The sequence below is a fragment of the Marmota marmota genome, unplaced genomic scaffold (genome assembly GCF_001458135.2).
Source record: "Marmota marmota marmota unplaced genomic scaffold, marMar, whole genome shotgun sequence".
NCBI classification, from domain to species: Eukaryota; Metazoa; Chordata; class Mammalia; order Rodentia; family Sciuridae; genus Marmota; species Marmota marmota.
The window spans coordinates 21922049-21939667 of record NW_025999900.1 but is presented as its reverse complement, the minus strand read 5'-3'; the positions used below and the strand labels follow the sequence as shown (position 1 = coordinate 21939667).

At 34.6% G+C, this 17619-nt stretch overlaps 1 protein-coding gene across 1 annotated transcript in view; it reads left to right on the top strand.

Moving 5' to 3' along the window:
• Positions 1-17619, top strand: part of Ttc6 (tetratricopeptide repeat domain 6) — a 242176-nt gene that overhangs the window by 132973 nt on the left and 91584 nt on the right. The window contains exons 8-11 of the mRNA XM_048798678.1: positions 1562-1666; positions 11226-11318; positions 13542-13616; positions 14679-15049. Of these exons, the coding sequence (XP_048654635.1) occupies positions 1562-1666; positions 11226-11318; positions 13542-13616; positions 14679-15049 (644 nt within the window). The remainder of the gene's footprint in view (positions 1-1561; positions 1667-11225; positions 11319-13541; positions 13617-14678; positions 15050-17619) is intronic.

The following is a 17619-nucleotide window of genomic DNA, read 5'->3' as shown; positions in this document are numbered from 1 at the left end:
CCGGGTTCGATCCTCAGCACCACATACAAATAAAGATGTTGTGTCCGCCCAGAACTAAAAAATAAATATTAAAAAAAAAATTCTCTCTCTCTCTCTCTCTCTCTCTCTCTCTCTAAAAAAAAAAAAAAGAAAAAAGAAAAAAAATTATTGTTATAATGGTGGTCTTTCCTGTCCATGAGTTCATGTTTTACTAGTTGTAGTTGTGATCCTAAACTATAAATAACATAGTTTTATGTGTTCTAGTTGTATTTTATATAAATTATAAATGTGTATGCATCTTTATGAAACTTATGTTATTCTCAATGTTATGCTTCTAAGATCCATCTATGGATCATAATTTTAATGACTTTATAGTGTTTATATGAGTATGCCAAGTTTTATTCATCTCTCTAGAATAGACATTTACATTGGACTTTATTTTTGCTATTTCATATGCTCTGTGAATATTCTGCACATATCTCTCCAAGTATGTGTGTAAGGATTTGCCTAGAATATAAGCTGTAAGTGGAATTGCTATAACTTGTGACATGTACTTTTTCTTTTCTTTTATTGGTTCTTTTTAGTTATATGTGACATTAGAATTCATTTTGATATAATTTTGATATAATTATGAAAGAATGGAATATCTCTTATCCTAATTAGAACCATTTTTTTAAAATATTTATTTTTAGGTGTAGTTGGACACAATACCTTTATTTTATTTATTTGTTTTTATGTGGTGCTAAGGATCAAACCCAGGGCCTCGCCTGTACTGGGCGAGCGCTGTACCGCTGAGCCATAACCACAGCCCCTAGAACCGCATTCTTATGGATGTACATGATGGTGGGTGTTTTAATCAGCTTTTTTTTTTTGTTGCTGTGACTAAAGGATCTGACCACAATTGTAGAAGAGAAGAGGTTTTTTCAGGGGCTCATGGTTTCAGAGGTCCATTCCTAGACAGCAGGCTCCATTACTTGCGGCTGGAGGTGAGGCTGAACATCATGGTGGAGTGTGTTGCAGGGGGAAGCAGCTCACATGATGATCTGAAAGCAGGAGGAAAAAGTCTCCATTCTCCAGATACAAAATATATACCTCATAGCCACGCCCACAATGAACCACTTCCTCCAGCCACACCCCACCTGCCTCCAGCCACCACCCTGTTAATCCCATCAGAGATTAGGTCACTGATTGGGTCCAGGCTATGACTCAATCATTTCTCCTCCTATCTTGCATTCATTGTATCACTGTGAGCTTTTGGGGGACAGTTCATATCCAAACCATAACAGTGGGATTCACTATGTCATGGCATGTACTTTTTCTACTTTCAAATGGCCAATTTGCCAGTGTGGTTCTGCTAACTTCCCCACCCCCTCAGCATCACTTGGTATTGCTGCCTTTACATTTTTTTGCTAATCTGGTGGTTATGAAAAGTTATTTTCCCCTCGCTTTCAGAGGCTTTGCAACCAATCAGGTCATTTTCTCAGCAACTGGAAGCAATTTTGACAGGAGTTTGAGTTTTTTTTTTTAATCTTAGGGAACATTTGTTACTATTTCTAATGGTTTTTCTATTTTATTTTCTAAGACATCTGCTTATCCAGAAATTACAAAGATGTTTTGGAATCCTTCTGCACCCAAATTCTCTGTTCCAGAATGTGTCATGAGGGACATTGTATATCCAAAATATGAGGTAATGTACTGAATAACTTTTCTCTGTTATTGCTGTTATTATTAATATTTAGGTCGTATAATTGCTTATGGCATTAAAGTTTACTGGATAGTTGTTATGTAACTTGTCAGAAAACTATTGCCACAGTCAGAATTGATTGGATGTCACTATAGAAACTATACATATGTAAATAATTTTTATGTGTATGTATTATATATATGTATAAAGATAAATCTGCATACTTATAAAATTAAAATTATATATATTTCTATAAGATAAAATTATTATACAATTAAAATTATATATATTTCTATAAGATAAAATTAATGTATATATTTATTTAAAGTGTTATACTTATCCATATTACTTTAGCCAGTCAAGACGAAGATTCTGTTTTCTTTTTGAAAGAATATTGTATTTGACTGAGAATCAAGATATGATGTAATATGGGTTGTTTAAAGGATTTTCATTTACTTTTATTTTGATAATTGATGAATATTGAATAGCATTTATTATCTGATATTAGATAGTGATTAAGAATCATTATTAATCTTGTTGGCAATGATAATAGTATTGTTTATATAGATTACAGTTAAGTCCTTATGATGTTGCTGGAAAACCAAATGAAAAACTAATTACATAAAACTTCCATGTTTCCATATTAGTCTTTCATGGAAAAGCAAGCTTCATTTCAAACCAACCTAGAAGAGCTATCAGGGGACCACATTTACAAAGTGGTGGGAAGGAACATACAAATGCATGTTCGCTTAGCAAGGTCTCAATGGGTACACCTATTCAGTTTTCTCAGATCAAAACTAAAAAGTAGTCTTAAAGATGCTGGGGTCAATTTATTGAGGAATTCACTGAATTGAAAATACAGTTTAGTAGCCTCCTTCAATTTTCGAAATTTTAAAAGAGCCATGGGATTTCATTTATGTTTTGAGCAGCTGAGTAGGTAAAGATCCTATCTCCATTTCATAGGCAGTATATCATATTCAGTTACGCCTTACAGTAGTGAACTGGAAGATTATTCCATTGCTTTTGAAGTATGGGTTAGGCTGGCATCTAGCATTTTGGTGCTGGTAATTGAACCCAGGGATGCTCTACCACTGAGTTACACCTCTAGATCTTTTTATTTTTAATTTTGAGGCAGGTCTCCCTAAATTGCTGAGGCTAGCCTCAACCTTGTGATACTCCTGCCTCAGCCTCCCAAGTTGCTGGAATTACAGGTGTGTGCTATTGTTTTAGGCTGTACATCAGTTATTAATGGTATTTAGAATTATTTTATTTGCACAATATTTTAGTCAGCTTACTAAAATACACATATCCAAAACAGACAAAGCAAAAAAATTAAAGAAGTCATGAAGAAAGAAAACATAACAAGGACAATAGCGTAACAAAGCCAGAGATAAAATCAATACAAAAGAAATTCAATCCACATGTGCTATTTCTTGAAATGGGGTCATGAATTTACCTCTTAGTTTTGCTGCAAACAAGGCAGGCACAGAATCATGTTCATATTTGACCTATTGATTCTACATGTTTAGAATATTAGTATTGAAATATCTTTATTTTACAATTACTTGGTCCTGGTATATTGTTATTGCATATTATGTTGAGCTCTACTAGGCCATGTATTTTTTTATTTTTAATATTTATGCACAGGTGAATTATGTGCATGATAACAAACTGCCAAAGGTAGAAGGTGTCACAAGACCAAAAATTTTAAAAAGGCAGACAGATCCAGGACTGTACAAAGTGTAATTATTGACAGAAGCCTGTCTTAGGTAGCATCAAGTCAAGGAAGTCACTGTACCTCAAAGCAGGGAAAAGGGGTTTATACGATAAGCTAGATAACAGTGGGCTGTGGCCAACCCCAATATACCTGATTTTTCTCAAACACTATTAAAATGTTTAAAGGACAGTTGCAAAACAGTCTAGGCATCAGTGGCCAGCATAGCATGCTCAACTGACTCTTTTACCAACTTTGTCCTGAAGGCTTGAGATGTGGGCCAGGGTCCCCTGGTGGGCAAAGTGGTAGTTAAGATGAAGATGGCTGTAGTCATACCAATCTGGATCCTTACATGCATTTTTTTTTCCTTTGTTGACTTTTGCCACCAGAATTATTCTTGCTTTTATCTTTTAAAACATTCTTAAATTGACATAGCATAGGAATAATCTTATTGAAAACTTGGAAGGACTCATTTTTTTTTCTGGATATACCACTTATGTGGGAAAGTGTTTTAAAAAGTTTTTAAACTTGTTGGATTTATTTTGTTTAAATTTTATTTTTAATTTTTACTAACATAAGAAAATCTATTCTTTAGAATACCTGTTTCTTGGAATTTATTGATATTTGCTTTCTGATTTACTAAACATTCCAATATCTACCAGTTAAGTGGTATTATATATAGTTACCATTTTTACATTGTTCAGGACTAAGCAGAGCACAGGGTTTGGAATCAGATAACATTAGATTTGAATTCCTCTTATTTCCTAGGTAAACTTGTACTGTTAGTCTCTTGAAGTCTCAGTTTTTTTTAAAAATTTATATATGACAGCAAAATGCATTACAATTCTTATTACACATATAGAGCACAATTTTTCATATCTCTGGTTATATACACAGTATATTTATACCAATTCATGTCTTCAAACCTGTCCTTTGGATAATAATTTCTTTGTTCAGCTTTTGTTTGGAAGATCTATCTAATGATGAAAGAGGTATGTTAAAGTCACCCAAATTTATTGTGTTGTGGTCTATTTAACACTTGAACTTGAGAAGAGTTTGTTTGATGAACATAGCTGCTTCACTGTTTGGGGGATATATATTTATAATTATTAAGTCTTGTTGGCATATGGTTCCCTTGAGCAGTATGTAGTGTCCTTCTTTATCCTTTTTGATTGACTTTAGTTTGAAGTCTACTTTATTTGATATGAGGATGGAAACCTCTGCTTGCTTCTGCAGTCCATGTGAGTGGTATGATTTTTCCCAATCCTTCACCTTCAATCTGTGAATGTCTTTTTCTATGAGATGAGTCTCTTGGAGGCAGCAAATTGTTGGGTCTTTTTTTGATCCAATCTGCTAGTCTATGTCTTTTGATTGATGAGTTTAGGCCATTAACATTCAGGGTTATTATTGAGACATGATTTGTATTCCCAGGCATTTTTGTTTATTTTTGGTATTTAATGTGACTTGGTTTCTCCTCTGATTAGATTTTCCTTTAGTGTAATCCCTCCCTCTGATGATTTTCATCATTGTTTTTCATTTCCTCTTCTTGGAATATTTTGCTGAGGATGTTCTATAGTGCAGGCTTTCTAGTTGTAAATTCTTTTAACTTTTGTTTATCATGGAAGGTTTTTCAAATCTAAAGCTTAGTTTTGCTGGATATAAGATTCTTGGTTGGTATCCATTTTCTTTCAGAGCTTGATCTTTCCATGATCTCCTGGCTTTGAGGGTCTGGGTTAAAAAATCTGCTGAGATACGAATCAGTCTCCCCCTATATGTGATCTGATTCCTCTCTCTTGCCGCTTTTAAGAGTCTATCCTTATTCTGTATGCTAGGCATTTTCATTATAATGTATATTTGCTTGGTGTAGATCTGTTGTAATTTTGTACATTTGGTGTCCTGTAAGCCTCTTGTATTTGGTTTTCCAATTTGTTCTTCATGCTTGGGAAATTTTCTGATATTATCTCATTGAAGAGATTGTGCATTCCTTTGGTTTGAAACTCTGTGCCTTCCTCTATCCCAATAACTCTTAGATTTGGTCTTTTGACCCATAATTCTTGGATGTTCTCTTCATGATTTCTAATTACCTTCACTGTGTGAACAACTTTATTTTCCAGATTGTATACTTTGTCTTCATTATTTGACATTCTTTCTTCCAAGTGATCTAGTCTGTTGGTTATGCTTTCTATTGAGTTTTTTATTTGATTTATTGCATCCTTCATTTCAAGGATTTGTGACTGTTTTTTTTTTCCTGAGTCTCTCTCTCTCTCTTTTTGTTATTCAGAAATTTATTATTAATTCCAGCATAAACTTTTACACTCCAACAAGCTATCATTTTATCAATTTTTTAATTTTTTAAATTTTTTATTAGCTATACATGACATTACAATGATCTTGGCAATTCATACATTTGAAGTATCTCTCTTGAAGTAATCTTTTGTTACCTGTATTTGCTCTCTCTTCTCATAGTTGGAGTGATCAACCTTTGCTTGTATTTGCTCATTTAGGTCATTCTTTAATTCACAGATCATTTTAATTATGAACCTTCTGAACTCCTTCTCTGACATTTCATCAACTTCACTGTCCCTGGGTTCTGTTATTATAGTGTCATGGTTTGTTTGGGGCACTTTCCTCCCTTGTTTTTTCATGCTGTCTATGCATCTTCCTTTCTTGCAGTGTGGATCTGAGATAGTTTCTTCCCTATATTCTTCTAGTACCCGTGCAGATTGTCTGTACCTCACCTTGATGTTGGGCTTCCAGACCCTGCTGGTGTCCCTCAATGAATGCTACTGCATCTTAGATATGGGTCCTGCTTAAGTTGGAATGGGTGGATCTGAGCCACTGGGCTTGACCTCCCACAGTGGTTGAGAGCCTGAATCCCATGTGGATTGGTGTGGATGGTCTGGGCTGGATCTTGGCTCCTGCCTAGTCCACTGATCAGAAAGGGCAGTCCTGCAACAGAGGCTAGGCTCTGGGGAGTGTCTGCCCCACTGGGAAAGGGGTGGACCAGGCCTACTGTGCGCTTGGGCCCCACAGAGGTTGGTGTGTTGAAGTCTCAGTTTTTTATTTGTAAAGTGGATGTCCTGAGAATTTAATGAGAGACTGTATAGGGTATTGCCTGATAAATACAAGTGCTGAATTAACAATAGCTTTGACTGTTGTATAATATGAGTCCATTTTTAAGTGGTTTATTTCTTCCATTTGATCTTAAAGACTTTGATTAATTGGGGGTTTTGAATGAAGCTGTGTTTTGTCCATTTCTCCATATGTTTACTTAATGTGATAAGAAATCATTTTATCTTTACTATGAATTTTAAAGTTATGAATTTATAGATTTTTGTCTCCTATTAATTTTAAGTAACTCAATTTGGCCTATTTAACACTTGAATTCTGCTATAATTTTTTAATTCCTATGTTATTTTTTTTTGTATCTAGGAATATTTTAATTTTGTTCCTTTCTTTGTTACATTTCTTTGTTTTTGACGTGTTGTATAAATAACATATGGCTAATTTGGCCTTACAAATAATTACTTTGTGATTTCTGTCTAAAAAATTCCATTTTGTCTTTTGTTAAAATGCCACTATTTTCTTTAGCAAAATAATTTCGACATTTTTAATGGCAAGGGCTATTAAATACTTAAGAAATTTAACAAGTAGCATATGAATGAAATTCAAAAATAAAGATATATATGGCATAGAACATTTCCCAACTTAAATATCATCTTTTAGTTCTCTTTTCCCTGAAGTTAACCACTGGTAAGTGCATTTTTTTAATTGTATCTATTCTGATGTTTTCATTGTCATTTATGCTATGCAAATTGATGTCTTTACACATATAGAATTCCAATTTATATTTTTCTGCATCTTGATTTTTTTTCTTTTTTTTTTTTATTGGTTGTTCAAAACATTATAAAGCTCTTGACATATCATATTTCATACATTAGATTCAAGTTGGTTATGAACTCCCAATTTTACCCCAAATACAGATTGCAGAATCACATCGGTTACACATCCACATTTTTACATACTGCCCTATTAGTAACTGTTGTATTCTGCTACCTTTCCTATCCTCTACCATCCCCCCTCCCTCCCCTCCCATCTTCTCTCTCTACCCCATCCACTGTAATTCATATTTCTCCTTGTTTATTTTCCCATTCCCCTCACAACCTCTTATATGTAATTTTGTATAACAATGAGGGTCTCCCTCCATTACCATGCAATTTCCCTTTTCTCTCCCTTTCCATCCCACCTCATGTATCTGTTTAATGTTAATCTTTTCTTCCTGCTCTTCCTATTGATTTTTTTTTCTTTTAAAATATACTTGAACATATATATTACACACATGTTTTTGTTTGGAATTTCTGGTCCAAGTGTATGGTATATTTAAAATCTTGGAAGATTAACGTGTATATTTGCATTTTCTTTTCTTTTTTCTGCACAGTCTCATGTTTTTATTTACTTAAGTAAAAGATACATATAAAGATGCCATGAGCTAAAAAGGTAAGGTTAAAAATATGAGTATATAAAAAGATTGCTTTGATGCAAAAGATGGATGACTATAAATTTACATCAGTAGGTGTGGCATCAGGAATATGCTGCTCACATCTCTTTTGGAGAATCTGTTAAGAGGAGCATGCTTAACGGCCAGCCTCTAGGTGCTGTCCTGGAGATCTGCCATGATATTCACTCTAAGAGGAGCATGCTTACTCTCAGCTACTTCTAGCCAAGGACGGAGCACAAAGTCATTTCTAGAACTGATGCATTCTTGCTTGATGTGGGATTGCTTTTGTGAGCGACTTTGGCTCAGACTTAGATCTTTCTCAGAACTGCTCTGTGGTCCTTCTCTCATCCCCTTTCTCAGATGTCCAAATGGCATCATTGTTGGGAGGGTCCCCCTGCCTATTTCCTTTTTCTTTATTCTTTACTGGTCACACATGCTTTTACTTGAACTGATACAGGAGGGAATGTTAGATGAATACAATGCTTATTAAACTTATGTTTGTTTACAAAGTATGGGCATGCATTTTATAGGAAAGTGTGGATTATAGGACATTGAGAGTAGGCAAAATTGTCTGGGAAAAAAAGTAGAAATTATAGCAAGAATGGGATTAGTATAAACTGGTGATCATGGCATAGCCCATTGGAAAGGTGGTCCAAAAGAAAATCAATACTGGAGGTTGTTCATTCCCCATTTTCAGGAGAAAAATGATCCAACAAGATTTCTGGCACAAGGAGATGGCTCAAACTCACGAGTTCTGTTCACCAGAAAGAAACCAGACCAGTCTTCCAAGACTCTTGGTTCTTATGAATAGAAAGTTGTATTTAGCTATAAAAACATATGTACTCTAATTTTTAAAAAGCAAATTTTAACCTATTTATATTTTGAATTTCATTCATATGCTACTTGTTAAATTTCTTAAGTATTTAATAGCCCTTGCCATTAAAAATGTCGAAATTATTTTGCTAAAGAAAATAGTGGCATTTTAACAAAAGACAAAATGGAATTTTTTAGACAGAAATCACAAAGTAATTATTTGTAAGGCCAAATTAGCCATATGTTATTTATACAACACGTCAAAAACAAAGAAATGTAACAAAGNATATATATATATAAAATTTATTTAATTTATACATGACAGTGGAATGCATTACAATTCTTATTACACATATAGAGCACAGTTTTTCATATTTCTGGTTGTATACAAAGTATATTCACATCAATTCGTGTCTTCATACCTGTACTTCACATTTCATGTAAATTTCGTGAGAGCAGCAACTGTGCTCTCATTCATTGTGGCACCCCCAGCCTCTAGAATACCAGCTTGCACATCGAGATGATCAGCATGTATTTATCTGATGAATGAAAGAACAAATACAATGTAAAAAGACACAAGTCCTCAGTTTCAACACATATGTGAAGTGTCAAGTGTGTTTAAAAACAGTCCCCAGACATGGTGCTGAAGAGCTGAGCTGGCAAGTGTTCCTAAGTGAAAGAAGGCTGCAGTGTGCTTCAAAAAGAAAAAAAAGCATTTTGGATCAGCTTCAATCAGGCATAAGTTCTAGTGCTATAGGTCATGAGTTCATTGGTAATGAGTAGATAATATATATTAAACAAGGTGTATTTAAATAGAAAACTCATAAAATAAGGTAACGTATTGATGAGTGAAGAAAACCAGATACTCACTTGCTGACAAGCATTGCTCACTAATTCAGTACTCACAAGTGTTTACAGAAGTTGATTTCTGCAAATAATAAAGATCAACTACACATGTTTATTGTGTCTGTCCTTCATACAGGGTGTAAGCTCTATGAAACCAGCACTTTGTTTTTCATTGCTGCAGCCTCTAGAATGGTGGCTTGCACATAGAGGTCATGAGCATGCATTGATCTGATGATAAATTTTTGCATTGCATGTCATGCAAACAAAACTACAATTGTACTCTTGGACAATATTTTAGCAAGTTCCAAAGTTCCAACATATGAACTATATTCTCTTTTTAAAATAACCATTAACTGTTAATAAGTTCTGCTATTTTGATGTCATAAAATATGGTGTTAAGCGTTTTGTCTTTATTTCATTAAAAGTATCATTTTAAATATGTAATACTGGCTATTTCATCATTTTGTAATATCTTGCACAAGCATATGACAACATGTATTTGTCAATGAAGAGTCATGATGAAAGCATCCAAGTCCCTTTCTGTTATGTTTACTAATTCGCTTAACCTTAAATTGTACTATAGCTACTTCCTAAAAATACAACATAAGGTCAGGTGCAGTGGCACATACCTGTAATCCCAGTGGCTCGGGATGTTGAGGCAGAAGGATTGCGAATTCAAAGCCAGCTTCAGAAACTAACTGAGGCCCTAAGCAACATGTAGTTTGCTGTGAGTCCCTGTTTCTAAATAAAATATAAGAAATGGGCTGGAGATGTGGCTCAGTGGTTAAGAGCCTCTGGGTTCAATCCCAGGTGCCAAAACAAAATCAAACAATTCAAAAAGCATAAAAGGATGAATAAAAATTCAATGCTGTTGATCCCTAAGTTACCCATAGCCTTATCCATTGTCAGTGATAATTACATGATACTTATATTTAATTTTAAATGTTTTATGATTATTTTATTTTATTTCAATTTGAAATGTTAGATTTTGGGACCTAAGAATTTCAGCAAACAAGTAAAGCAACAGCATGGTTTAACATGAATCCACCTAATCATGAATCTACCAGGCTGTCAGATTTAGACCTTTTAGTTTTTTCAGTATATTTAAGTCATTATAAGAGAAGTAGCACACTTAATAATCATAATTATTGTAGACATTCCTCTGACTCACTATATGTAGAATGAGTATATATGTATGTGTGTGTGTGTGTGTGTGTATAACAATTTAGTCATTGGATAGAATTCAAAGTATAAAACATTGAAGGAAATTTTCATTCTAATTCATGTTTAGAATGCTTTCTTGTGTTTGAAAATGAATAGTCATTTATTGACCATAAATCTAGATAATATGTCTTATTCATAATCCTCATGTCAATATGCTAAATAAATTCAGTGCTAACCTATGAAAACATATGATCCTCGATCACTCAAGATAAAGGATGCCAGAAATAATACGGTTGTATCCATTTGGCTAAGGTCCAATGCTGAAGCCAAACTGTGGGTTTTGGCCAAATATTGAGGCCATAGCTGGACATTAATGCATCTTTAGAAAGTGTTTTCTAGAATTCTACCTCTTTTATAGTTTTTAAAATGTTGGTAATAATAAATAATGTTGTACTATGAAGTAACAGTGATCACAGGCATTTAAATGTATTTCACAAGATAATTTAAAAGTTATCTTTTAATCACAGAGTGTTCAAAGAAGCAGAATTTTAACTGAGAAAATTTTGTCTGAAAGCAAGGAAAGAATCAGTCTAAGTGGTTACAGAAGAATGAGCTTTAAGGTATGTATGATTTTTGTTCTGAACTATGGATCGGTTACTCTGTCTGCCGATAAGTTCAGAAATTATTCCTAGTAATTCCGGAAGTGATTTCTTGGTACTTCCACATTCCGGGAAATGGCTTAGACTAGACAATGGTATCTTTGTAAAGGTTACATTTTCTCTTTGTCAAAGATGCTGTCTTTATGGCACTCCAAAGATGATATTCACTAATCAATAGCAACATATCTGCTGTGAATTTTTCTAAAATTTCCAGTTTTCCTTCTTATTCTTGCCTTAAGACTTGAGTGATTAAAGGAACACATTTATAAGCCTTTTTTAAAAAAAGAAATATTTTCCTTTTCTTTTTTTAGTTGTAGATGGACACAATATCTTTATTTATTTATTTTTTATGTGGTGCTGGGGATCAAACCCATTGCCTCTCACAGCCCCAGCCCCTTATGAGCCTTTTGATTGAATACAGAAGCTGTTTATGGCCATGAAGCAGAGTAAAACTGATGGCTCTAAATGGTGATTAGATTAGATGTATACTCATGACTCCAGTATCACTGTACTGTATCTAGGTAAGCTTATTGAGTAATAAATATAATTGGAAAAAATGAAATGGTGATCGAGGGCAGAGGAGAGGTATGAAATTTATATAATGGGCTTAGTAATGCCTGAACTTTATGGGGGACGAACAGGAATGTTTCATTTTGCTTTCACAGTGCCTTCAGCCCTCTACTCCCCTAGATGATATCTTGGGTATGTGCCACATAGTAGAGAATTCGTCCCCTGAAACAACTCAAAACCCCTTTTCTAGTCAGCTAACTAGGTTAAATATGCCTCAATGCTTCCTCCACTGACCCCCATAATCAGGGAATACTCTTTTCAGAAGGGGATAGTAATGTTTCTCCTATGGATCACTGTTTCTCTGCCTTCTTGATAGCACTCAAGGAATATTTTTCCCCAATGTATGTTTGATCTTTTTCTTCCTCACCAGCCTGAAGTTATATCATTCATGTTCACTATTCTATCTACAACATCTAGAGCAGTGACTATTACTTAAAAAAAAATTGAATCAATAAATGACACTTCTCTAGGTTCGAAAGCCATTTAAGCTTTTTAGAGTGTGGTAGTAGCATCACTTGCATCTACCTATCATATATTCCCATTTTTAGTAGCTGCATTTTTGAGTTATCCCGCTGTAGTCTTAAAATGGGTATCATTATGTCACTCATGACTCAAAAAAACTCAACCAGGGGGCTGGGGATGTGGCTCAAGCGGTAGCGCGCTCGCCTGGCATGCGTGCGGCCCGGGTTCGATCCTCAGCACCACATACAAACAAAGATGTTGTGTCTGCCGATAACTAAAAAAAAAAATAAATAAATATCAAAAATTCTCTCTCTCTAAATGAAAAAAAAAAAAAAAACAAAACTCAACCAATCCACCTAGCAAATAAAATTAAGTCAGAGTGCTTAACTAAGCCTCTTAACTTGACCTCATCTGTATTACCTCCCATTTTACCTCTACTTCCATGTAACCTCCATGTGTGCTGTACTCTGACCACACGAGAATCCTCACGGGCTAATATTTCTGTTACTTGGACATTTCTCTGCTTGCTGAGGCTGTTGCCTTGTCCTGGGATATTCTCTACCCTTTCTCACTACAGAAGTGCTGCTGTCTTCACATAGTAGTTCTGATGCTTCCTGTTTAAGCTGGTCTATCCAGATTTCCACCTGTTCAGAACTGGTTTCTCCCTCTTCTGCGTTCTCTTTATACCTGATCTGTGCCAGCTTTACAGTCATTGCCACAGGTGCTTTTGATTACAGCTATATCTCTTGCTGTTTGCACTGTTATCCTGTCTGAAAGCGTGGAACATAACATTTCCTTTATACTTTCCACTCCAGTTTCAGCTCTTTTAATATAATATCCCTATTCTTGGTGCCGTTATAATAATATATAATATTTATCTGGTTCCCTGAAGTAAAAAGTTGAGGTTGCTTGTGATTAGAGAATTAATAAGATAATTTTCTTTATTATATACTTTGCTATGTTAATTGATGCACTTTAAACCCTGTTCCTCTTCAAGAAGTCAGCGACTTCAAAGTCAGTAAGAACCTATGTTTTAATTAGTATTTCTACATTTCATTAATTTACCTACATAATTATTATTAGCCAACTATCATATGACATTTTAGTTTATGTCTACGGTTAATATGTATTTCTCATTCAATTATTTTGCAGGTTTTCTTACTAAAAAAATCTGCATCATTTGAAAATATTAAAAAATGTCTCAGTACACAGTCTACACAATTGAAGGTATTGTAATTTCAGCTTTCATTATCCAAAATATATGTTTATATTTCTACCAATAATAATTGCCTTACATTTTTTTCCAAATGCATGCATGTATGTTTCATATTTTAGTCTCTGTTCTAATTACATTTTGAGTCAAATATAGTTTCCTCAGATGGAGGAGTATAATATCATGGATGGTCAAGATCTCTATTATTCTTTAGTACATTTTAGATACATAACTAGCTTGTATGAAATTGTTGTTTGGAATTCGGGTCTAAATTCACTATAAAAAGATCTCTCTATAACAAATTATTTATTAGCAAAATGAAATGCTATAAATTTGTTGACAGTGCTTCAATAGGCAGGAAATGATATATCAAAGGATTAGAAATCTGTGTTCTTTTATTGAATAATGAGTATTAGAGTTTCAATGATTAATGTATAATTGACCAGATTTTCAGCTCCTGCTGTTGTAGTGTTGCAGCAGAACTCAGCTGCCAGCCGGTGTCTTCTTTCAAGGTTCTTGTCTCATGAATTTGAAGAATGAAATCCACAGACATGGACGAGTAAGCGTAAAAGAGTAGGATTTATTCAAGGGAGAAGAAAAGAGACAGAGCTTCTTCAGGGCGAGAAGGGACCCAGTTGGGGTCCTGACTGGGGTTGCCACTTAAATGTACTAGTCTAGGGGGTTATGTAGCTACTGGGTAGTAGTGTCCATCAATATTTATGATAATTAGGTATTGAAGAAATACCAATGCTATTGGGCAAAATCTATGCTAATTAGCTTGAGTCTGTAACATTCACTCAGGTCTGTCTTGCCTTTGCTCACTGCCCTGTGACAAAGGAGTTGGATGGAATGTTTGGAATTTGTTTCTACAGGTTGATCTAATGGAGTGGAGAAGCCTTTATCGGGCTCATTTTCTTAACTGTTTGCCTGTTTTACTGTATGTCTTTTCTATCTTGTCATTAATACCCAGTTTAAAACATTTTCAAAACAGTGCCCAAACTACATTATTAGTAACTATAGCCAAATTAATTTTAATTGATCGTATATATTTTTCACCTCCTTTTTTCCTTATTAAGAGAGCAAAATCTGCAGTTGAATTGAGAAAGGAGTTCACCACCAAATCATTAGAACTAAAGGATGATATTCAAAGCAACCTGAGAGTGTTGATGTACCAGAAAAGAAGGGCATTGGAGCTGCAGTTTGCTGAGCAAAAGAAGGCCCAGGCCCCTTTCATCAGAGCACATATTAGTGAGCTCCTGGAGAGCATTCCGGATAACAGCACTTTTGAAGACATCTCTCTGTCTCTCATTGAAGCATCGAAAAAAGCTGGCATTACTTACATTGTTTTTCCCAAGAGAAGGATGATGAAATGGAAGAAAAGACTGAAATCGAATAAACTTACGACTGTGTATAAAGAGTTAGCCAAGCCTCGAAAAACAATCCAAAGGTCTTGTTCAAGCAGTATTACTTTATAATTTAAGAAATGTATTGTGGTTTTGGCCTCAATTTTATAATTTCCCCCAGTGAAGTTTTATTATCTTCCTTAGCACTGAAAATATGCTAAAGGTATAGTCCATCAATTTTTAAAAACATGGATGTTTCATGGTATTAATATGTGTGTTGCTCAAACTATAAAGTGGTTATATGATTTAGGATGACAAACAAAACTAAATCAGCTTGATGACTGAATGAAGTCTCTCAGTGGAAAGAAAAAAAAAAATCTAACAAATTACTTGTTAGATATGGTTGGGTATGAAAAACTAACCCGTGCTCCAAACAAATACCACTCATTTAAAAATCAAAATAGATTTCTGTATTTAACTGTTTTCAAATTTTAACTTTTTCTCGAATGAGAAATGGACATATAGAGAAACTGGGCTTTGTATGTTCTGAGCCCTTCTTCAGAGATCAACACACAAAAATAATTGATTTTCTCCTTACTCAGAGGTAATAATAGCTAGTGTATTTAAAAATATGGAGGGACCTGAAATCATAGCCAGTGGAACTTGAGATATGTTCATGTTTCAGTGTTCAGAATATCACTTTTTTTTTCTTTTTCTTTTTTCCCGTGATACTTCAGACTAATTAAATGAAAAAAAAAAATTATGCTTCTATCCAGTGCATTATAGTTATGTATACTAGTTGGGTTCCTTTTGACATAATCGTACATGTGTGGAATTTAATTTGCTCCATTTCAGGCTCCAGTGCTTCCTCTTTCCTTCCCCCATTCCCTTTCCTCAACTCTACTGGTCTTCCATTTATTTATTTATTTATTTAATTGTTGATTTATAGATATACAGAAAGGTGGAGTTCACTGTGGCATATTTGTACATGTACATAGCATAATTTTATCAAATTCATTCTGAATTTACTCCTCTTTCTTGTCCCTCCTTCTTCCCCCCCCCCCATGCCCTCAATTGCTTTATTTTACTCCTTTGATCTCCGTCGTCTTGTGGGATTGGATCCCCCTATGCTTTTTCTCTTACTTTGCTGTAGCTTCTGCTGTATGAGAGAAAACTTTTGACCTTTGATTTTCTGAGTCTGGCTTATTTCACTTAACATGATATTCTCCAGTTTTGTTCCTTTACTGGCAATTCTATAATTTCATTTATCTTTATGGCCAAGTAAAACTCCATTGAATCACTTTCCATAACCAAAGTGTTGTGCAAAATGGTTTTCTTTCTTCTTTCTTTTGGTACCAGGGAATGAACTCAGGGGTCTTTAACTGCTGAGCCATATCCTCAGCCCCTTTCTTATATTTTATTTAGAAGCAGGGTCTTGCTGAGTTGCTTAGGGTCTTCCTAAGTTGCTGAGGCTGGCTTTGAACTTGCAATCCTCCTGTTTCAGCTTCCTGAGCTGCTGGTATTTACAGACGTGTGCCAGTGCCCGGCTACAAAATGTCTTTCAAAAATTCGTGGGATTCATTTCTCTTTAGATGTCCCTGGATGATAGGGCTTATTAAAAACGTCCTTTTGAAAAGTAAAAACTTTCTTGATGATAAAGGAATAAAAAGTTTGTGTTCACTTTATTGTTATAAAGGCTTGCAGGCTCTGCAAAAGTCTTATCTTTTGGTGCGGATCATGACATATTTCTGAAGAGACTGGGGAATAGCACGTAAGTGTGAGTGACAGAGTGGGACAGAGGCCAACCACAGTGGAGAATGCCATTTGATCCTGAGATCTCCATATACTTTTGTTTCTCCTCTGTAATGAAATTTTTTGATTAGGTTATCTTTAGGAGATTTTGGGTAGATTTCTTAAGTTAAAAAATGTTTTAGAACAGAACTAGAAGTTTGCTCATATGTCTTTGGCACATTTACTGATTTCAAAGTGTATTGAGTCTTCACCATCCTAGTTAAAGGACAACACAGCACCACCATGACTTAGGTGATTTCCATGGGAAGGATATAATAGTAGATGAAACACTGCTTTTGTGGGATGTTGTTTTGCTTACTGACTCTTCATCCTTTTGGGTATAAAATTTCACCATTTATAAGAGACTTATTTGCCTTTATTAATAGCCTGATTTAAAATTTGTGTATGCTGCCAACAAGCATGATAAGAATCACACAATGAGCCTTTTGGTGGTGGCAATAAAATAAACTGTGCAGTGTTTATCCAAGACACATGTTAGTATAGCTTTCTTAACTTTCTTCTTTCTTTCTTTCTTTTTTTAAAAGTCTTAAATTAATTTACCACCTAAATGTAGATAGGAGATAATTATCAGTTCACAACAAGTTATCAAATTTCTTTAAAAATAGTTTTATTCCTCTAGCTGGAGATCTTTTTTTTTTTTTTTTTTTACCAATCTTAACTTGGTAACTCAAAAATATCCTTCTTATTATTTCCTATTCCACCTTTAAGCTTGTTGAATCATAGCTCTTCTTGGTGGGCTCTTTTAATGGTTAGAGGTGGACTACGTGTGTTCTCATGTAACAAGCCAAATCTTGACTGTGGAAAGGAGTTCCTGCAGAAGGCCATTTGAGCAGATTAAAGACCCAGACTCATGCCTTCCCCT